At 39.2% G+C, this 22,556-nt stretch overlaps 1 protein-coding gene across 18 annotated transcripts in view; it reads right to left on the bottom strand.

Annotated features, from left to right (window-relative positions):
• Cplane1 (ciliogenesis and planar polarity effector 1) overlaps nucleotides 1–22,556 on the bottom strand; it is a 99,234-nt gene that overhangs the window by 52,998 nt on the left and 23,680 nt on the right. For 16 of the 18 annotated variants that reach the window (XR_004768559.1, XR_003482447.2, XR_003482448.2 and 13 more), the window contains 11 exons: nucleotides 20,420–20,593; nucleotides 18,627–18,855; nucleotides 17,567–17,706; nucleotides 16,807–17,024; nucleotides 16,288–16,452; nucleotides 11,306–11,444; nucleotides 9,140–9,249; nucleotides 8,832–8,990; nucleotides 7,815–7,923; nucleotides 5,276–5,567; nucleotides 2,061–2,997 (listed from right to left, as the gene is read on the bottom strand). Coding sequence is in view for 15 of the 18 variants with exons in the window: in XM_027401316.2 (XP_027257117.1) it covers nucleotides 2,061–2,997; nucleotides 5,276–5,567; nucleotides 7,815–7,923; nucleotides 8,832–8,990; nucleotides 9,140–9,249; nucleotides 11,306–11,444; nucleotides 16,288–16,452; nucleotides 16,807–17,024; nucleotides 17,567–17,706; nucleotides 18,627–18,855; nucleotides 20,420–20,593 (2,672 nt within the window). In the remaining 3 variants the exon portion in view is untranslated. The remainder of the gene's footprint in view (nucleotides 1–2,060; nucleotides 2,998–5,275; nucleotides 5,568–7,814; nucleotides 7,924–8,831; nucleotides 8,991–9,139; nucleotides 9,250–11,305; nucleotides 11,445–16,287; nucleotides 16,453–16,806; nucleotides 17,025–17,566; nucleotides 17,707–18,626; nucleotides 18,856–20,419; nucleotides 20,594–22,556) is intronic. The other 2 variants (XM_027401323.2, XM_027401324.2) reach the window with 2 other exon arrangements.

The raw sequence follows: 22,556 nt of genomic DNA, 5'->3' as shown, positions 1-22,556 counted from the left end.
TTGGTTCACAAAACAACAGTAGTTAAAGCAGGACATACTCATTTCCCTCGGTTTGCCATTATAATGACATTTGAAAACTGAGGAGGTAGCTCTGTCCTCAGATTCCTTGCCATGTAAGCACAAGGACCCAAGTGTGATCCCTAGAACTCATGAAACAAAGCCAGGTATGATGGCACACAGCTATAATCCCAGCTGTGAGCAGACAGAGAGAATCCCTGGGTTCACTGGTCAGCCAGCCAATTTTCCCAGGCCAGTGAGACATCGTCTAAAAAAACTATGTGGACAGCATTTGAGAAATGACACCTAAGGTTGACCTCAGGCCTCTGCACACATAAACACAGAGTGAAAGATATTTCATAATTACATCGTGTTAGAAACACATGCACCTAAAAATACAAGTGCTGGGGCTAAAGAAATGGCTCAGTTGTAAAGAGCATGGCTGCTCTTCCAGAAGACCTGGGACTGATGTAACTGCAGTTCAAAGATCTACCACCTTTTGGTCTCCTCGGGTGCTGCATGTATGTAGTACACAGACATATATGCAGGCAAAACAACCATACACATAAGAAAAATTAAAAAAAAATACAAGTAATGTATTTATTTTCTCTAACTCAGATATCTTACCTACAAATACAAGTTGCATGAAAAAAGTACCTTCATTTCACATAAACTTCATACCTTAAAATAACATAAACTGATATTAAAAAGGAAAGAAAAAATCCACTAAAAAACACAAAACTTAATGTATCCACATGTGTGCGCGCACACACACATTTCTTCAGCACTGTTTTAGAAATGAAGGTCTTTGCCATTAACAATCAAAAGATGAACTAATTAATTGATCAGCATCACTCCTCCACAGATGTTTTTCTAGGTCAGGTTTTCCAACCTTTTCTGTCTCAAGAATGTAAGTAAAAACATCCCCTTCAAGCACTTAATGAAAACTTCAGTAATAAATACAGGGTAACCCAGTCTTTTATCAACTAACACATGAAACCTTTTTAAAAGAAAAAATACAAATATAACTGAAGGGACTCTGGCCAGCCTGAGTGTGGCCAGCATGGCTCTAGCAGGCCTTGCTAAAAATCCCTTAGATTACATTTCTAAAGCTAGCCACTTGGCCACTTCCTCCTCCTGAGGCTGACTACTGAAGTCCAGCAATCATAAGTCCCCCTTGATTAACGCACCCAATTAAAATTTAACACCGTATCCTAAAGGGGTTTCCCCTTTACCCTTATAAACCACCATTTTCCTATGTGCCACATCTGTCTCCTCTTTATCCAGAGGAAGTCCTTTGTTCCTCCTGAACAAATAGCCCTGTCCCATTTCCCTTATCCCCTTCTCCCTTGTCATTCCCTGTCTCCTTTACAACCACATTCTAGCCCATTCTGACAGACTTCCCCTTCTTAAGAATGTCACCTGCAAGGTCATTTGCTGCTGTTTTTTGCTTGAGTCAGAAAGCTACCACTTCAACCTACCATGCTTAATAAAGGATCACTCTATGAAAACAGGTGTTTAGGTGTGGTTTTTGTGCCTAACCCGGGGTCTGGTAGTAAAGCCCTACTGTTTAGGAGTCTCCTTCAGCAATAGCATGTTACCAATAATGTCACCAAATCATTTTTTCCCCTTTATATTATGTACAAACAACATAAAACCTAAAACCTTCACAGCCTCCCTAAAAGAACTTTCATTGTCATTTTCCTTTTTTGTTGTTGTCAATGTTTTGAAGTTTTTGTTTGTTTTGTCTGTGTAGCCCTGGCTGTCCTGGAACTCATTTTGTAGACCAAGCCGGCCTCAAACTCAGAGATCTACCTGCCTCCACCTCCTAAGTGCTGGGATTAAAGGTGTGCACTGCCACTGGCCAGGCCACTGTAATTTTATTAAAGAGTGAAAGGAATCTCTTTAAGAAAAAGATACTCTGTATTACACTGGGTGATACAGAGTATAACCAATACTGTCATTAATTTTCTATTACTTTAATAGATTCTTTAAAGTACAAACAACAGTTTTAAACTAAAATGGTCCTTTCTTCATTTGTAGTAAGTGGTTAATGTAATCACCTTAATAATGCCATTTTTTGTCCTATATGCAGCACAGTAGGGTTGCTCCAGAAGCCATAATGAGGTAAGAATAGCAGCTGTCGAGGTCTTTACACGAATGACTGGACTGTATTTACAGGATGACTGAGTAACTCCAGAGTCACAGAGGAGTCTTCGGTCAGACCATCGTACCATCCACTCCACCAGTCTCCCAACATGGCGGAACATGTTCTCAAGTGCCAGAGGAACATCTTCCTGAAGGCTGGCAGCACTGTACTCAACTGCTTGGAAACGGTATCCTCCAGTGTCAATGGACTTGGGAATGGAAAAGGATTGGTTTGATGGTCTCTGCATTAAAGGTTTCTCTCTTTTATCATCCTGAATTCTATAAATTGGCTTTTGTTTTAAGCCAAACAATCCCGCCTTTCTTTCATTTCCTGTGACTTCAGGTAGAAGGTTGTCTGAAGTGCTCGCTGACTGGTTAACTAGTTCTGAAGCTGAAAGCACCTGGCTTTCTACATTTTGGGCACATGTGCTGTTTAGAGAGAACAGTTTTTCACATTCATGTGACTCAGGAATAACAGCAAAGCAAGAACCAGCTCTATACACACTCTCGCTTCTGGTTTTGCTCTGGCGTCGTTTTAATGATGTATGCATATCAAAAAGTAAGGAATTAAGTTCGTGTTCTCTGAGGTGCCCAGAAAAACTTGTCAGAAATGGAATGCCAGGATCACTGGAACAAAGATCTCTTTCAAGAACGTAACTCAAGAAGAGCTCAAGGAAGTTAATGTATTCATCATCATCACGCTCAAATTCCCAAGCACCAACTGTTGGAAGTACTTTTTTCCGTAACGTTTCATGATCTTCTTTCCTTTGGGAGCTTTCTTTCTGATTACATGTTTTCTTTTTATCACTGGGCTTACCAACCAATGTTAATTCCATATGACTTGGGGCATGTCTATGGTTTAAAAAAAAAAGAACAAGATAAATTCAGCCATTGTTTATTAAAATTGATCTTATAAAGATTTTAAAAACATTTTCTGTATTGATCAAGTCATATATTTTTTTGTGTGTTTCAATTACCTATACTTCAAATGAAGTATGATCAACTAACATAATCTCTAAGACACAGACAAATCTATAAATTCAAAAGAACAGTGGACTGGAGAGATGGCTCCACAGCTGAGAGTATTGCTGCTCCTAACACCCATATGTCAGCAGCTCAAAACTACCTGTAATTTCAGTTTCAGGAGATCAAATGCCTTATCTCCATAGGAACCAGGCACACACATGGTACACTTACATACACATGAAGTAAAAACAAATAGTTTCAAAAGTACAATATGCAAAGAGAAATTAGGCATTAAAAGAAATCAAAATATATTCATGTAAAGTTCACTAAAGAAAGAACAAGAGGGCTGGGATGATGGCTCAGTGGGTAAAAGCATTTACAACCAAATCTCATGTCCTGACTTTGATCCCTGAAATCCATACAGTGGAAGGAGAGAGCCAATTCTCTCAAGTTGTCCTCTGACCTCCACAGGAATGCCATGACATTCCCCCATACACACACACACACACACACACACAAATATAAAAAGCATAAACGTTCATTCAGAAGGTGAAAAATGGTCCTAGAACAAAATTTTAGAAAAATCAAAGTCAACAAAAATCACAAGCCACCAATATACATCTAGTGTTCCATGCTTCTCCTTCCACTGCCTGTCAACCCCTGCCCCCACCCATACAGTATGAACAAGTAGTTCAATTTCGTAAGTTCCACTACACAAATACTTGGAGACTCTCCAAACTACAACAATGAAAACAAACGGTTGCTATGAAACTTGTTGGCAGGCACCTTAGCTGTCAGTCACAACTGTCAAATGACTTTTCAGCACAGTTGCTAGATTCTCAGCTCTCTTGGTAAAAGGGAAAGCTGTGAGGTACCTGGGCTCAGGTGAATGCATGTCTGTGTACCCAGAATGCACAAAAGCAGACTGCAAAGTATGCCTATGTATTTAAGTACAGTTGCTTTGTTAAATAAGCAGTTAAAATGTTATTAGACTTCATTCATGTGTGTTTGCACTAGACATGATAATTTAACTTAAGATGAAATTTATTACTGATTATATGGTTTTTAAGTCCCAAGAGGACATATTTCATTGTAGTTACTAGAATTTTAATCAAAACAAACAAAATCCAATGGCTTAAATCACAGATTTATACAACAAGTAAAGAATTTATGAACAAGTTCTAAAGACAAGCATGCAAGGTCCCTCCTTTGGGTCCTCAAACCATTATATGGCTAACCCAATCATGTCAAACTATAGGTGAGTATCCCTTATTTGAAATTCTTGGGACTAGAAGTATTTTGACTGTGGGTAGGTTTGGGGGGGGGCACTAATATTTGCATGTATATAATGAGATATCTTGTGCCTAAGGTCCAAGTATGGTAATTTAGTGATGTAACAATTATCTGTAATGTTCAAGGGCCTGGCTTCTAGCTCCAGCACTAAAAACAAAACAAACACAAGATTCATTTACATTTCAAATAATCCCATAATTCTTACACCTAATGGCCCAAAGGAACATTTATATAGTATTCTTAGTGTGCCTCCATTTTGACTTTGGCTTGTCTTAGGAAATCAGGTGTGAATTTTCAACTTTCAGTATTTTACTGGATTTCAAAGCAGAATTCCATATTTTAGGTTTTTAAATTAAGTATGTTCAACTTGTATTTAAATCGAAAGATTAAGTTGGACACGGTGGTCAGACCTTTAATCCCAGTACTAAGGATGCAGAGGCAGGCAGATCTTTGAGTTCCAGGCCTGCTAGGGCTACATAATAAGATACTGTCTCAAACAAACAAAAAAAAAATATATATATATATATATATATATATATGTATGTATGTATGTATGTGTGTGTGTGTGTGTGTATGTATGTATGTATGTATATGTGTGTGTATACACACACATATACATACACACACACTAAATCTAAAGATTATTAAAAAATAAAGAACTCAAAATCCTCCATTGAATTTTGTCTATTCATTTGATTGTTATCTTAGATGTCAAAATCATTCAGTAATGTCAGTAATGTTTACAATAAATTCTTAAGTTTCTAAACTTGTAATACCCTTGTGAGTATAGAATCTGACACTTGTCTACTTTTTATTTTGTTGAGGTCTCTGGAATGGAGATCAGCTCATCACTTTCACTCTCAAGGTATACCTCTGATATAAGTGTATCCAAGGTTTTTCTTCAAAAGACAAGGTTTCAGAGAATGTGTCTGCGTCACTGTGTACCAAGGAACTGCCCAGTTCTGTGAGTGTACTTCTGCTCAAACTAGTCCCCAGGGAGAACCTATCAGAGGCAGGAGCAGCATCTGGTTTTTCCTCTTCATCAGGTTCCCAGATGTTCATCTCAGAAGCACCTATGTTCCTCTGCACACGTTTCAGGGCTTTCACCCTCACTTTATGGACAGAACGCATGACCACAGACATCAGTTCTTCAGTCTGAGGACCTAGGGGAAAAAGGACCAAAGACCTTAGGGGTCATTAAAATGTTTTAACTCAAGATTTAAGGCCAAGTACAGTGTAGCACATGCCTATAATCCCAGCACTTAGGGGGCAAAGACAAGAGGATCAGAACGGTCCTGGACAGCTTTGTCTACACACTAAGTTCTAGGCCATCCACAGCTACATAGCAAGCCTGTATCGAAGGAAGAAGAGGAGGAAGAGAGGGAGGAAGGAAGAGAGGGACCTAAGTCTGTCAGGGAACATGGAATCTACTAAGGCTGATTTCCACATTCTTACAGATTGGGTTTTTTTTATTATTTATTTATTTATTTATTTGTATTTGTTGGAAAGCTATGGCCCATAAAAAAAAAGAAAAAAACAAAACAGGACTTTGAAAGCTGAATAAGTTTCATTAAGGAACAAGAAAAGGCAAGGAACTAAGATTACCTCTCTACCCCTTTTTAAAAAGTATATCCTCAGGGAAAATAATTTTAGGGTAATCTTGCACCAATTCAGGAGGCAACAACAGAATGTCAGCCACATCTAAAAACCAAACAAACAAAACCCACCACAGCTGAAGAAGGTATTTCTGATGCAGGTGTAATGGATGTTCATATGACTTTCTAAAAGGTTCTGAAAAACTCATACAGCCTGATGGCCTAACTCACAAAGCTGTGGAAAGCCAGACAGGCACCAAGCCCATCTTTGTGTGCTGGCATCCCTCCATGGGAAGCTACTGTGTGAAGACAGGTGAGGCCCTTTTTACAGAGCACCAAATCATCCTACTGAAGGTTGATGACAAAGAGAAATTAAGGGATAGGTCTCTGCAAAACTGATTTAAAGGAAAAGAAAAGGCCCATAAAATGACTGGTTGCAATTGTGTAGTAGGAAAAAAAATCTCAGGCCAATGGTGTCACTGAAAAGTACCTCATTACAAGAAATGAGCAAATAAAAGCAGTCTCATCTTCTTAAAAAAGAGACATAATTATGAATAAAGAATAACAAAGATTATTTTCTATTCCTAATGAAAGGGAAAAAAGAATTAGTGCTTTCTACTACATGTAATGAGAAATAATAGCAAGGTTAAGGTTTCCAGGATTGTCTATTAAAAATTTAAGCATTAAGAAGCAGGCAGATCTCTGTGAGTTCGAGGCCAGCCTGGTCTCCAGAGCAAGTGCCAGGATAGGCTCCAAAGCTACACAGAGAAACCCTGTCTCAAAAAAAAAAAAAAAAAAAAAAATTGAGCATTATTAATACATAGAGGATATTTTAGAAGACAGAAGTATCAAGAAATTTCTAAGTACAATTGTGCAGTGCACAACTCAAAGTACACAGCATGTTGTAATTCCGAAAAAGAAGACATTTAAGATTTTCCATGACGGCTATAGTTTGTTGGTAAAGCATGAGCAAGAAACCAAGAGGCCGAGATGTTCTCCACCATGGCAAATGGAAAGAAGAAAGGTTAAATGGTAGGTTTTATGTTCTATACATGTTGCTACAATAAAAGTATCTACAAGGCTACCTTGAATGTACAGAATAAAGTCAAAACCATAAATAACTTTAAACAAGAAAAAAGGCACTAGTTTTCAATAAATACATGAAGTATGCAAAGACTATATGCTCTATTTCGTTTCATTTTTCAGGTGAAATCCTGCTGTGTTGACCAGGATGGTTTTGAATACATGGGCTCAAGTGATCCTCCCCACAGGTCACCCTAGCCTATCTGCTGTTATCTATCTCTTACCTTGTTTAATCCACTCTCAATACATATTGATCAAGGAGGAAATAGAATAACCATTTTGCTTATAAAAAAGGAAATGAGGCCTCGAGAGATTGAGCAACTTGCCTAACAGACAATTACTGACATAGTTACAACATGAAGTTGGTTCCATCTAGCAACAGACTAACATAATTAATTAGCTCTAAAGTGGGGTAATGCATCCATTTGCTCATTCTCCACCATTAGGGAAAGGCAGAAATTCAGATACTTAGGGGGCAGAAAACAGATACTTTCAAAATAAGAGCATCATGTAGCTGAAGAAGAGATGGCTCAGCAGTTAATAGCACCTGCTGTTCTTCCAGAGGACTAGGTTCAGTTCCCTGCATACACATCAGGCAGTTCACAACCGCCTGTAACTCTGGCTCTAGGGGAACTGAAGTCTCCAAAGGCACTTGAACACACATGGCATATACACATAAATAAAAATAAATCTTCAACATTATATCCATCAAACATGAGAAATAGCAAATACCTTTCACAACACCATGTCTGAGTTTCTGTTGAAGAGAGTGGTACTTTTCTCTTAAAGGAACCCTTATGGCCTCAGGATTGGGAAATGCTTTCACAAAAATTTCTGCTACCTTAAGAAAAAAAAAAATAATGTTTTATGACAAACATCAATTCTTTCTTTTCTTTTTAATACTTCAAACACTTTAAGTCAAACATAAATGTCTTCTTAATAAACTTTTGATGTTCAACCAAGCTACCAGATATCAGCATTGGTTTTCTTTCTTCCTTTTTAATTAAATTTTAAAGTATTTGATAAAATTATGTATATTCAAGGTATAGGATGTGATGATCTGATGTATAATTCATGTTGATATCTTAGCCAAATTAGGATGTCAATCACCAAGCATAACAATCCCTGCATGTGTGCACATACAGTGTAAGACACCTAAGATCTCCTTTATCAAATTTCAGGGAAATCACAGCATGTCATTAACTACAGTCACCATGCTGTACACTCACTCCTAGAACTAATTTATCTTACAAATGAAAATATGGATCTTTAAGTCAACATCTCCTCATGCCCTCCACTTAAAAGAAAAATCAAGAAATAGTTCATTTTCCTCTATGCACTTAGAAACAGCATAAAAAAAATCTCCTGTGGAAAATATTGCACTGAAATGCATCTGACAGAGATCAGTCCACTAACCTCAAGGAGCTATGGAAACGCTGTTCCAAGAAACAGAGAAGATACTAGAGGCTGAAGAAGAGAAGGATGATGACGTAGTGAGGGGTGACATGACCCCTTTTTAACCATACTCCTAACACGCCCCCCTATTTCTACACACCCCTAGCCTGGCAACTACCATTCTGCTCTCTGCTTCTATGAGCTTTAGTGGGATCATACTTGTCTCTCTGAACCTGGAGGATATTATGCAAAGTGAAATTAGTCAGACGGGAAAAGGCAACATCATCCCTAACTAAAACAGAAATCCCTTAGGATCTATGATTCAGATTTAGTTTATTTTTACCAACATATTACCTTCCTGACTGGTGGTAGTTCTCCAATGAGGCTCAAAATTATATCCTGAATAAGTTCTTCCATATTAAAAAACCGAGAGAATGGTAACATTCTATAGGCCCATTCCAGTGCATGAAAACAGTGCTCAACCACACAAGAATCAAATTCCACTTCGAGGTCCTATGTGTACATGGAGAAGATTGTCTTTTCAGTTTACATGGACAGATCAGAATGAGTTCAAAAGATACTGTATTATGAAGAGTAAACTCTTTTATTAAGCAATAAATTTCTGAGTAATGTTTATTTTCTATTCTTGAGTTGATAAATACCTTTTCCACCTTCACATTTTCTCTTGCCTTCTGATATTGCCTGCAACTATATGATAATTTATCCCGGATGTGCAACATCCAGCACAAAGCACAAAGTTCTCTGAAGCAACCTAAAAAATATGAATATAAAAGAAAATTATGTATTACATCTGCAGGTTATCTCTATTTTCAAAATAAATGACTTATTCTGATGATTATAAAAGAAAAATGTGGGGGCTGGGTAGATAGTTCAATGAGTAAAGTGCTTGCTGCTATGCAAGTATTCGGATCAGAGTTTAGGCCAAAACACCCATGTAAATTCTGGGCAAGTATGGCAGCATACTGTATAACACTTATGAGGTGGGTATGAAAAAAATAAAGAGGCAGGCATGGGCTGGTTAGTGATGGGGTAAGTCCTTCTGTGTATATGTTTGTCTTACTGGTTGACAAAGCACTGTTGGCCAATAGGAAAGCAAGATAGGTGGCGCTAGGAGTCGAGGAGGATTCTGGGAAATGTAGTAGAGACAAGGTAAGTCTTTATAAAATATATAGATTAATGGTTATGGTTGATAATTAAGACTGAGCTAGCAGATAAAAAATCCTAGTCATTGGCAAGCAGCATTATAAATAAGACTCTGTGTTATTTGTGGGCCTTAAAGTGGTGGCGGAAGTGGGCGGCTGGCAGAAAGAGTTATTGTTACAAGTAGTGGTGCCCACCTTTAATTCTAGCACTTGGGAAGCAGAGGCAGGTGGGAATCTACAGAGGGAATTCCAGGACAGCCAAGACAACACAGAGAAACCCTGTCTTGGGGAAAAAAAAAAAGAGGTGGGGACGGAGCATCCTCAGAGAAGGGTAGCTAGCTAGACTAACCAATCAACTGAGGCACCTCAATGTATCAGATGGAGAGAGATCAAGAAAGATACCTAATGTCAACCTCTGACTTCCACATGCATATACATGCTTGTAAGGACACACACACAAACACATAAATCTGAATACACACATTCACATTCCAAAACAACAAAAACAAAAATGTGTTCATTGTAGACACCTTATATAAAAGTTGAGATCCTTCCAGAATTTCAATATCTATTATTCTAGAATATTTTATAAATATCAGTTGCATGATGATATGAAAACAAATTTACAGAGTAAATGATTTACTACTAAATGGACGATACAATTAGTTCTAAGAAAGACATCTTGATTTGCCTGGCATGGCGGTACACATGTGTAACACCAGCTCTCAGAAGACTAAGGTGGGAGGATCATGAACTCAGGCTAGCATGGGATAGAGGGCATTAGAGTCTATCTCAAAACAAAAAATCAAATAACGACATATCAAAACAAAACTATCTGAGGGAGATGACACCTCAGAAACAAGGGTGAAGTAACACACAGCTGACAGTTTTTTGGTACCACATAAAATTTGGCATACTATTTCAAGAGATGAAATAACTAAATATATTAACTCAGAAATTACATTTCTGAGACTCTGAAGAAACATTTTAAAATACAAAACAGAGCCGGGTGTTGGTGGCATACGCCTTTAATCCCAGCCCTCCGGAGGCAGAGACAGGCAGATCTCTGTGAGTTCGAGACCAGCCTGGTCTAAAAGAGCTAGTTCCAGGACAGCCTCCAAAGCCACAGAGAAGCCTTGTCTCAAAAAAAAAAAAAAAAAAAACTAAAATACAAAACAGAATTAGTATGCCAGAGGCAACTTAATGTCTGCTAATAAAAGTCATAAAAATTCATACTAATGAATATAAGGGGAAAGCCCTAGGCAGAATAAGTTAAATCAAGAAAATAGGAAACAAAATTGGTTCATCTATACAGACAGGTTCAAAGCCTGCCCCCTTAACATTGTGGCAGTAAAGTATATCTTCATTGCAAAGGAATGACTATAAGAAAGGCATTCTTGAGTACTAAAATTCCAAATTTAAACAAGGAAGCACCAACAGTGTCACAATTGGCACGATTTGTCTTATATATAGTAAAATTTTAATTTACTACCATACCTATAAACCATCTACATACATACATGTCAGAGTGTCTAATAAACCCCTAAATAGAGTATCAAAAGCAAACTAGAGTCGAGAGTTTAGAAACTTTTCCAGACCAGATGAAAAGTATATTACAGTTCATATGCAGCTGAGTTCTAACCGAGTAGCTCATTTCTGACAAACCTAGTGCTTTGATGGAAACTTCATCAAGCTTGTGGTCTCCGGCTGCTCCAGGTCTAATGAACGCTATCCCTCCTTTACAGTAATTAAGTAAGGATTCGGGGAAAGAACTAAGCGAAGGAAGGGACCCTTTCACTCGAATCTGAAAAGAATGATAGAATATATTAGTCATCAGTAGCAAACAAGCTTTACAGCAAACTGCAAGGCAAGATAGTCAAGAAAACCCACACAGCACATAAGCAGCAAAGGTCCTCTGCTACAGCATAAGCAGCCTGCAGTGAGCTGCACTCTCAAAGACTCACAGATCTAATTCAACATCCATTTACCACATTGTGTCTGAAAAGTAAAGGGCGCTAAACCATTTGCATTATTTTGTCACTCATATCTCCTATAGTTATCTGTCTTTCCCTACAGTCCTAAGCAAGAAAATATTAAATCTCATCTGAAATGAACTGTGCAGTACCAAAACCAAACAAACAAAAAACCTTCTCACACTGGGCAGTGGTGGCAAATGTCTTTAATCCCAGCACTTGGAATCAGAGGCAAGCGAATCTCTCAGAGTTTGAGGCCATCCTAGCCTACAAAAAGTGAGTTTCAGGACAGTCAGGACTATACAGAGAAACCCTGTCTCAAACAAACAAGCAACGCCCCCCCAAAAAAAACCAAAACAAACAAAAACCTTACTTATATATATAACTTTTAAAAAGTGAATCTATAAATGACAGAAATGGAAAGTCATCAATAGGCAAGTCCTAAAAAGCAATGACTCTAGGAAAGGACTATTGATAAAACGTCAAGAAGTTGATGGGTTGATGGGGAACTTGATACAGGGTCTGACATGACCCACATTCCTTGAGCTAGTTCACTTTTAAAACTGTGGGGCCTCAGCGAAGTACACAGTAGTTCCAAAGGAGTCTTTTGAAGAAGATCTGAGCCTGAATCTACTCAAACCTCTGTATATCAGTGGAATGAACAAGCTAAATGGCATTAAATGAAGACATGATTACAAATGTAGTAGATAGTACAGAACAATCACACTGCTTCTCTAACAGCAAGGGCTTTTTATTTTTAAAGGGGGTACTGTTATAGATACCAAGAGAAAAGTTGAGCAGTAAATTTACAGCATCCTTCTACCTGTCACTTCAAGAAAGAGGGGATCTAATCAAATGCTCTGTAAGCACACTAAAGGCAGCCCCTCCAACAAACACTTTATCAGCAGGATAGTTCTAAGAAATAGACCCAGCAAGGAAATGGGAGCCTCAGTCCTACGGCCACATGAACAGAACTGTCAACAACTTGAATGAGTCTGGAAATGGGTTCTCCCATCAAGACATTGAAAGGCAGCACAACTCTGCTGTTACCCTTGAGTGCTTTGAGATAGAACCAGCTTGGTTTGCAGGACTTCTGGTGCACAAAAACAGTGAGATAAGTGGACAAAGTATTAAGTCACAAAATTTTGGCAATTTGATAAAATGAAATAGAAAACTAATATGGTGCAGATACTTAATTTGGTATCATTTTTTAATGGAATTAAAATTTAAAAAGCTAAAAAAATTAAAAAGTTTTATAAAGTTCATCTTTATAAGTGATGGCTACCTGGTTTTGCTATATTCAGTTAGTCAACCATAAATAATAACTGTCTAATTCAGGAACTTTTTCATCAACACCACATTCCCCCGCCTCCATACACACACACACACACACACACACACACACACACACACACACTCTCTCTCTCTCTCTCTCTCTCTCTCTCTCTCTCTCTCTCTCTCTCTCTCTCTCTCTCTCTTTCCCACTTCTCCAGACATTGGAAACCACTGTCTACTTTCTGTCTCCATTGTAATGACAATGAACAAAATGAACAAACTTTAACATACTTTTTTTTGAAGGTCTCCATTTTTTTATTTTTTATGTACAAAGACTAGCATGATCTGTTTCACTGGGTAGACAGTCATGAATAATCCATTCAAGGTTGCTCAGTCCAACTTAATGAAGCCTATGTTCTTCACAATACTGATGGAAGCACTGACGGCACATGTTCAGCCCGTATTTTCGGATCAGACCGTGGGGGGTTTGAGCAGACTCAGCAAGAGCAAGAGCCCTGGCCGAACTTCCGCGGGTGATTCCAGTAAGCTGCTGGTGACTCATCTTGCCTTCAATCAGGCAGAGAGGAAAAAAGTTTAACATACTTTTATGGGAGGTGAATTTTTAAACCTCATTTTTCTCTTTAGAAAGCTTGTTTGAGGCTGGAGAGATGGCTCAGAAGTTAAGAACACTGGCTGCTCTTTCAGAGGTCCTGAATTCAATTCCCAGCAACCACATGGTGGCTCACAACCATCTATAATGAGATCTGGCAACCTCTTCTGGAATGCAAGTATACATGGTAGAAGACTGTATACATAATAAATAAATCTTAAAAAAAAAAAAAAGCTTGTTTGGCCAGGCATCATGGTGAACATCTTTAAATCTTGGTGCTCAGGCAGGCATTGGTGGCACACGCCTTTAATCCCAGCACTCGGGAGGCAGAGGCAGGTAGATCTCTGAGTTCAAGACCAGCCTGGTCTACAAGAGCTATTTCCAGGACAGGCTCCAAAGTCACAGAGAAACCCTGTCTGGGGGTTGGGGCGGAATCTCAGTGCTCAGGAAGCAGAAGTAGTGGATCTCTCTGAGTTGGAGGATAGTCTGGTCTACATAGTAAGTACCATTTCAGTCAGGGCTGTACAGTGAAAATATGTCAAACAAATAAAAGCTAATTTGAGGCTAAGGAAATGGCTCAATTGATAAAGTGCTTGCCATGCTACTGACAGGACCTGAATTCGTTATCTCCAGGATCCACAATAAGCAGGACATAGCATGAATTTGTAATCCCAGTGCTCTAAGGGCAAGAGAATTGCTGGAAGCTTGTGAGCCAGCTAGCCTGGCATGTGCAATAGCAAATTGTCACAAATAAGGAGGAAGATGAGGACTAACACCTGAGGTGTCCTTGAACCCTCTCATGCACACACTAGCTTTCACATACACAAACCACATGCAGACATATATGTCATACCTATAAAAAGTTTTGTTTTGGTTTGGTTTGGTTTTTGTTTTTCGAGACAGGGTTTCTTTGTGCAGCCCTGGCTGTCCTGAACTAGATCTGTAGACCAGAGATCCACCTGCCTCTGCCTCCCAAGTGCTGGGATTAAAGATGTGTCCCACCACCGTTCAGCCTATATAAAGTTATTTTAAAGCTAATTTTGGTCAAGCATGGTGATACATGCCTGCTGAGGTGAATACTAGCACTCAGAAGCCTCAGTTAGAAGCTGGCCTGGGTTATACAATGAGATGCTTGTCCCCTCTTAAAAAAAAAAAAAAAAGACAAGACTGGGAAAAGATATTCACCAATCCAACATCTGACAGATGGTTGATCTCCAAAATATACAGAGAACTCAAGAAGCTTGTCTCCAAAACATCAAACAATCCAATTAAAAAGTGGGGTACTAAATAGACAATTCTCAATAGAGGAATCTAAAATGGCTGAAAGACACATAAGGAAGTGTTCAGCATCCTTAGCCATCAGGAAAATGCAAATCAAAACAACTCTGAGATACCATCTTACTCCTGTCAGAATGGCTAAAATCAAAAACACCAATTACAGTTTATGCTGGAGAGGATGTGGAGAAAGGGGAACAATTCTCCACTGCTGGTGGGAGTGCCAACTTGTATAGCCACTTTGAAAATCAGTATGGCGACTCCTCAAGAAAATGGGAATCAGTCTACCACAAGATTCAGCAATTCCACTCCTAGGAATATACCCAAAAGAAGCACATTCATACAACAAGGACATCTGTTCAACGATGTTCATAGCAGTACTATTTGTAATAGAAACTGGAAGCAGCCTAGATGCCTCTCAACTAAAGAATGGATAGAGAAAATGTGGTACATTTACACAATGGAGTACTATTCAGCAGAAAAAACAATGGAATCTTGAAATTTGCAGGAAAATGGATGGAACTAGAAGAAATCATTCTGAGCAAGGTAACCCAATCACAAAAAGACAACCATGATATGTACTCACTCATATGCGGATTTTAGTCATAGAGTAAAGGATTACCAGCCTTCAATCCACACTGCCAGAGAAACTAGTAAACAAGAAGGACCCTAAAAGAGACAAACATTGTCCCCTGGAGAAGGGGAAAGGGTCACGATCCCCTGAGCAAATTGAGAGCATGGGAAGAGGTGGGAGGGAGCTACGAGAATGAGAAGGGAAGAAGAGGAAGGATGCAGAGGGCATGAGGGAGCAGAAAGGTTGAGTCAGGTGAGGAATAGAAGAAAGGGTATGTGATAGGTAGGGTTTTAGTTGGGGAGGTGGTAGGGGAGGAAGGGAGGGAAAAGGGAACTGGGATTGTCATGTAAATCAATCTTGTTTCTAATTCAAATAAAAAAAATGATAAAAAAAGCCAATTTTCAAAAATAAGGACTTGCACATGGATAATGAGACATATCTAATACCTAGTCAGCTTGAGGACAGGTGAGTCAGCAGAAATCAGGATGGAAGGGCATGGGAGGCCCAGAATCAAACTGCACATCTCAATAGTATACAGCAAAGGAAGTCCTAGCCAGTGAAAAAGACTCCTGATAGTAACCTAGCCAAGAATTCCCCCTTAATTTTCCACACCTGGAACTACTGAGGTTATCACAGAACACAGATCTGACCTCCGGAGCAAGTAGGGGAGGAGGGGTCCTGAACAGAAGAAATCTTCTATGCTTTAGGGTGGAATGAGTAGGTACAGTCTGGAAGAATTTATGTACGTGACACTTTCTATTGCCACACAGGGTGAGATAAGCCAGAAATTCACAGAAAAAATTTACCTGAGTTGTTTACTGTAAATAAGCCCAAGATATGTAGACTCATAGGACAGGAGTCGTCAGGGAAGCACTTGGAGTGAATATGAGCATATCTCAAGAGTCTTACACAGCACCTGAATGACTAACACAGCCCGTACCTTCTGCATGACTTTTCTCGCCCACCTCAGCTGCAAGATGTACCACTGTGCTACCGCAAAAGAGCATCGAGCTGCCCGGAAAAGCAAGAGCACTCGCTGCAGGATTCCAGACAGCTTTTGGCGATTATCTTTTTCAGCTTTTAAAAGAAGATTGTCACCATGTTCCTGAGGACAACAGAACAGTTACTATTACTTAAATAGCTATTTGGTATGTTACCAAGGCCATACTTTGCTGGAAACCAGAAGTTTATCTACTGCTCTTGCGTTTGTAACAAGATCACTATTATCAGATTATTTTTTACAGAAGACAAAATCAACCGGGCATTGGTGGTGCACGCCTTTAATTCCAGCACTTGGGAGGCAGAGGCAGGTGGATCTCTGTGAGTTCCAGACCAGCCTGGTCTACAAGAGCTAGTTCCAGGACAGCCTCCAAAGCCACAGAGAAACCCTGTCTCGAAAAACCAAAAAAAAAAAAAAAAAAAAGAAATCAACTTTAAGAGAAGAGTGCACTGAGCTTACTTCACTAAGAACAGCTGGCTGGGGACAATACAACGGAGGTGCTGGAAGATACAAGTCAACAGGTACCAAGCCCCACAGCTTCTTACTGAAGTCCTTGGCAGAGTCCATCAATAGCTGCAGTGTCTCTGAAACGATATCTGCATCAGCCATGACTGATGCTTTCAGCACTTCTTGCATAGACCCAAACAGCAGATTAGCATCTTCTTCTTCAATGGGATCTATCAAACATGAACCAAGGCAACATTAGCCAAGTATGGTAGCTCATGGCCGTAGACCTAGCACTCAGAAGGAGCCCAAGGCAGGAGGAAGGGATGAATGTTCAAGGTCGCACTAGGATACATAACAAGATCCCATCTCCAAGATAATAGTAAATATAAATATATGTACAAAACAAACAGAATATAATTCCATTCAGCTGTTTTGTTTTAGGCATCGAGGGCCTCTTACATATCAAGCAATTCTACTAATGAGCTGTATCCCCAGGCCACAGTATGTTTTCCGCTGACATCAGTTTTCCTTCCTCTTGCCGTGCTCAGGATCAGACCCCAAGAGGAGCACATACCAGGCAAGTGCTCTGCCCCTGAGCTACCATGCCAGCTCGTCTGACATCAGTGCTAGGTGCTTCTATGACTAAGTATAAATAGCCTCAAATTTTTGATAATTTTGTCAAGGTATTCATATTTCTAAATATTCATAAGCTTTTATAATAGCACAGGTTCATATTAACCTGATATCCTTAGAATGTATATAAATAACACACCTGTAAATTGCTTATATCTTGAACCCTTTTCATTTTTTGCTTCGAAAGAGACTGGCTGACCTAAAAAATATTGTAGTTTTTCCTGGAAAATCTGTGCTGGTATCATATTAAATGGTAGGTTCATACCCTTTTTCTTGAACCTGAAATGACATCAAATTAAGAGAAATAAAATTTTTAGAAAAAGAAAACATTTTACATCAAGAAGTAAATGTACTTAAGAAAATAAGGAGTTACTTGCTTTGTTCACCCTGCTTACAGAAAGGGAAGGAAAAACAACCTCCAAATCCTATTTGGGACAAATTCCCCAACTATCTAATTGACTTTTATTTTTTTATTTTTTTATTTTTTGGTTTTTTCGAGACAGGGTTTCTCTGTGTAGCTTTGGAGACCAGGCTGGCCTCGAACTCACCGAGATCTACCTGCCTCTGCCTCCCGAGTGCTGTGATTAAAGGCGTGCGCCACCAACACCCAGCTCTAATTGACTTTTTAGGATATTACTAACATAAATATGCTAAGTAAATGCTTGAGCAAAAGTAAGTAAGCCACTGAGACATTGTCCAACACAGTAATCACTGTAGCAGATAGTTATTTGCTTCTACTTTAAATTGAAAAATCCAACTCCTTGGTCTCATTAGCCACATTTGAAAAGCTCAGCAGTTACTACACTACGCAGCAAAGACAAAAACATTAGAAAGAGGTCCTAACAGACAATGCAGAATGAAGGATTCCACATACACAAATATCAACAAGAAAAATACAAAAATACTTAAGATGGTATTATTATGCAATACTTGAAGCTTATCCTGAAATCCATATCTTGGGCTGGTGAGATGGCTTAGCAGGTAAAAGCGTCTGCTGCCAAGCTTTATGTCCTGACTTCAATCCCTGGAACATACATGGTAGAAGGAAAGAAGCGACTCCCACAACTTGTCCTCTGACCTCCTCATAGGCATTATGATACATATACACCCAAATGTTTGTGCAAGCACACACACACACACACACACACACACACACACACACACACACATAAATAAATAAATACTTCAAGAATTCATACCTCACAAAATTGAGATCATGCTTACAGAAAACCTGGAAGGCCACACCAATGGAAACAGATGTCTTCCAGTCTCCAAGTTTATGTGCCAACCACACAGCCTCTGGAATCAGGCCACCAATAAGTAATAATTCGAGTGCATATTCAACTGTCCATACATTTGAGAGATTCTGATCTCTAACAAAACTGGCCACTTTAGAGTGTTGTAGAGGAATAAGTCGTAGGGAATGCTCTGTGAGTGAATTAGAGAAAATGATATCATAATTGCATACATGTACTCCAACTCTCACCTCCTTACATAATTAAATTTCTTTAGTTAAAATTTCCAAAACAATAAAGAGACATACAGAATAAAAAAAATAATACCCTCTAGAAAAGTTTTAAGACTGAAATATGTGTTTCCTTAAATAAGCTATGCATAAAATATAAACATTCTTTAAAAGACAAAGAAACACAGCAGAATAGAATGAGTGCATTACACAAAATACGGTAAGCATTGTGAGATTGATAAATGGACATACATGTGTACCAGATCAGGGGCTACAGAGATGGCTCAGTGGTTAAGAGCACAGACTACTCTACCAGATCAGGGTTCAGTTGCCAGCCACATGATCAGCAGCTCACAAGCACCCTTGGGTACTGTAGTCACACGCACATACACACAAATATACACAGACACATAATTAAAAATAAAATAAATCTTTAAAAAAACATTGGATTACAATATATAATAACTGTGAACTATTCAGAAATACATTCCTATTTTTCATAGTAGATTATGAAATCTGGAAGATAGAGACTGCATTTATCTCGTTTTACATCATCCATAGAGCCCATTTTTTTTATTTCAGAAAATATTCAAAATGTATAAAATGCTTAATACATCAGTTTTCATCTTAAAAAATAAAAGGACTAGGGTCTGGAGAGAGTGTTTAGTCAATAAAGTGCTTTCCTTACACCCATGAAGATCTGAGTTTGAGCTCCAGAACCCATATTAAGGAAAAAAAAAAAAAAAAAAAAAAAAGAAAAAGAAAAAAAAAAGGCAGGCATGTTTGTGTGTGCCTGTAATCTCTGGACTGAGACAGCAGAGGTACATTGATCCTGAGTTGCAGGGCCACCAATCCAATCTATGTGGTGTATTTCAACCCAGTGAGAGACCCTGTCCTGACTCAAAAACAAACACAAAGAAAAAAATGGGTAGATAATGCCTAAGGATGACACTTGAGGTGTTTTCTGGCCGCTGCATGTGCACACACGCATGGGCACGCGCACACACATGCACGCACGTGGGCTGGCATCCAAGTACAGTACATGTCATTCACAGTACTTGGGAAGCAGAGGCAAAAGGATTAAAAAATGTTCAAGGCCTTGGCTACACAGTGAGCTTAAGGCTTACATGGGCTACATGAAACCTTGTCTCAACAAGCAACAACAGAAAAGGGGCTGATAGAGCACTTGCCATGCATGTGCTCTGCTCAAGGAAGGCGGCAGGAAGGCAGGCAGGCAGGCAGGCAGGCAGGCAGGCAGGCAGGCAGGCAGGGCAGGCAGGCAGGCAGGCAGGCAGGCTGGCTTATGGAAGGCAGAAGGAAGATGAAAGAAAAGGTAAGTAAATGTGAGCTGTGAGTAGCAGCTCACACGCATAATCTCAGCTAGTCTGGAGGCTAAAATAAATAACAATGGGTTCAGGAATAGAGACAAGCTTGAGTAACAATTTGAAACAGTGCAATCACACAGGATACTTACTTTAGATAGCATGTGTACAAAGCAAGGTAGGAAAGTATTTGTTTACCATATACCTGTTTTAATATGTAGTGGAGGAAGAACATTCACACTGTGAGGAGGCAGAATGCAGAGTGGTTCATTGGTGAAATAGGCAGCCATGAAACGGGCCATGCACTGGACAACTCTGACTGCTGCCTCAGGATGTACATTTCTAGTCACTGCAAACTCACAATGAGACTTCTCGGAATCTAAGGAATATAGCACACCAATAGGAGAGTCTCAACAAATTATAAAGATGTAAAAATTACTTGAGACAACCCCCACTCTCAGGCTCATCTAGTGTCATCACCCTGGAGTGCAAAATCACCCAGAAGAGTCTCCTAGGCCCCTCCCAGAACTGCCCCACATGCTCAGGACCATCCAGAATCACATCCTAGTGCATCCAGCTAGGTCAGCAAGTGCCCCAGATCCCTGCCCAGGTCCAGCTGGAGTTGCTGTTCACTATCCTGCTCCTTTTCAATATAGAGTTGAGGTATAGTGGTAAGCACAGCTGCCTTTCAATACAGTGCCTGAAGCCATAGCTAGAGCATTGAGACAGAGAAGGAATACAAAGGGACACTAACAGGAAAAGAAGTCAAATTATCCCTATTTGAAGAAGATAATATGATTATATACATAAAAAATACCAAAATTTCACCAGAAAACTTATAGAAACAAACAATATGTTCAACAAAGTGGCAGAAAACACACACATACAATCAACTTATAAAAAACAGTAGCCTTTTTATATACTGATTACAATACAACAGTCATTGAAGCACTCTCATTCACAATAACCTCAAAAAACCAACAAATATATAGGAATAAACCTAACCAATGAGGTAAAGAAACTGAGAAAGGCTCTGTAAGATGGAAAGATCTCCCACATTCATGGATTGGTAGAATACTGTAAAATGACAATCCTGCCAAAATCAATTTATAGATTCAACACAATTCCAATCAAAACAGTCATAATGCTCTTAACAGAAATAGAAAAAGAAAAAAGCACTAAAATTCATACAGACACACAAAAGACCTCACATAGTCAAGAAATCCTGAGCAAAAACAATGCTAGAGGGATTACCAAATCAGATTTCAAGCTGTATTAGTTACAGTAATAAAAACAACACAAAGAAGTCAAGTAGATCAACAGAACGGGATAGAAGACCCAAACCTAAGTACATACCATTACAGAGATATTAGACAGAGATGCCAAAAATACAACTTGAGGAAAAGATATCAACTTCAGTAAAGGGTGTGCCCTGGTTAGTTTTTTGTTGGCTTAACACAAGCTAGAGTTATCTAGGAGAAGGAACCTCAATTAAGAAAAATGCATCTTGGGTGGTAAAAGAAAGTATACTGAACAAGCCAGTAAGAAGCACTCCTTGTAGGAGGCGGTGGTGGTGGTGGTGGCACATGCCTTTAATCCCAGCACTCTGGAGGCAGATGCAAGGGGATCTCTGTGAGTTCAAGACCAGCCTGGTCTACAGAGTGAGTTCCAGGACAGCCAGGGCTACACATAGAAACCCTGACTTGAAAAGCAAAACACAAACAAAAAGAAGCGCTCCTCTAGGGTCTGTTTCAGTTGCTGCCTATAGTTCCTGCCGTTTTCCCTTCATGATGGGAAAGTAAAATTAACTGTAAACTGTAACATGAAATTAACCCTTTCCTATACAAGTTTCTTTGATCAGTGTTTTGGGGAGTAGTTTGTGGGGGTTACTTTTTAATTGCTTTCAGACAGGGTGTCTTGGCTGGCCTAGAACTTACTATGTAGACCAGGCTGGCCTAGAACTCAAGAGATCCGCCTGCCTCTGCCTCCTGAGTTCTGGGATTTTTTGGTCAGTGTTTTATCATAGCAATAGAAAGCAAACTAAGACAAATAATGCTAGAAAAACTGGATGTTCACATGTAGAAAAATGAAATTAAACCCACATCAATCACCCTGCTCAACAACCAGCTCAATTGGCTTAACGACCTCAATGTGAAACTGACACTGTTAGAAGACAACATAGGTAGTCTTCTACAGGATATGGGTGCAGGAAGGACTCTCTGAATACAATTCCATTCCCTCAGGAATTAAAGTCAACAACTGACAGGTGGGATTTCACAAAACTGAAAAGCTGCAGAGCAAAGGAAACAATCAAGTGAGTGACACAGAAGTTCACAAAGTGG

This window comes from Cricetulus griseus, chromosome 2 (genome assembly GCF_003668045.3).
Source record: "Cricetulus griseus strain 17A/GY chromosome 2, alternate assembly CriGri-PICRH-1.0, whole genome shotgun sequence".
NCBI lineage: Eukaryota > Metazoa > Chordata > Mammalia > Rodentia > Cricetidae > Cricetulus > Cricetulus griseus.
Note: the sequence above shows the minus strand (reverse complement) of the source record. Positions and strands in the feature narration are given on the sequence as shown.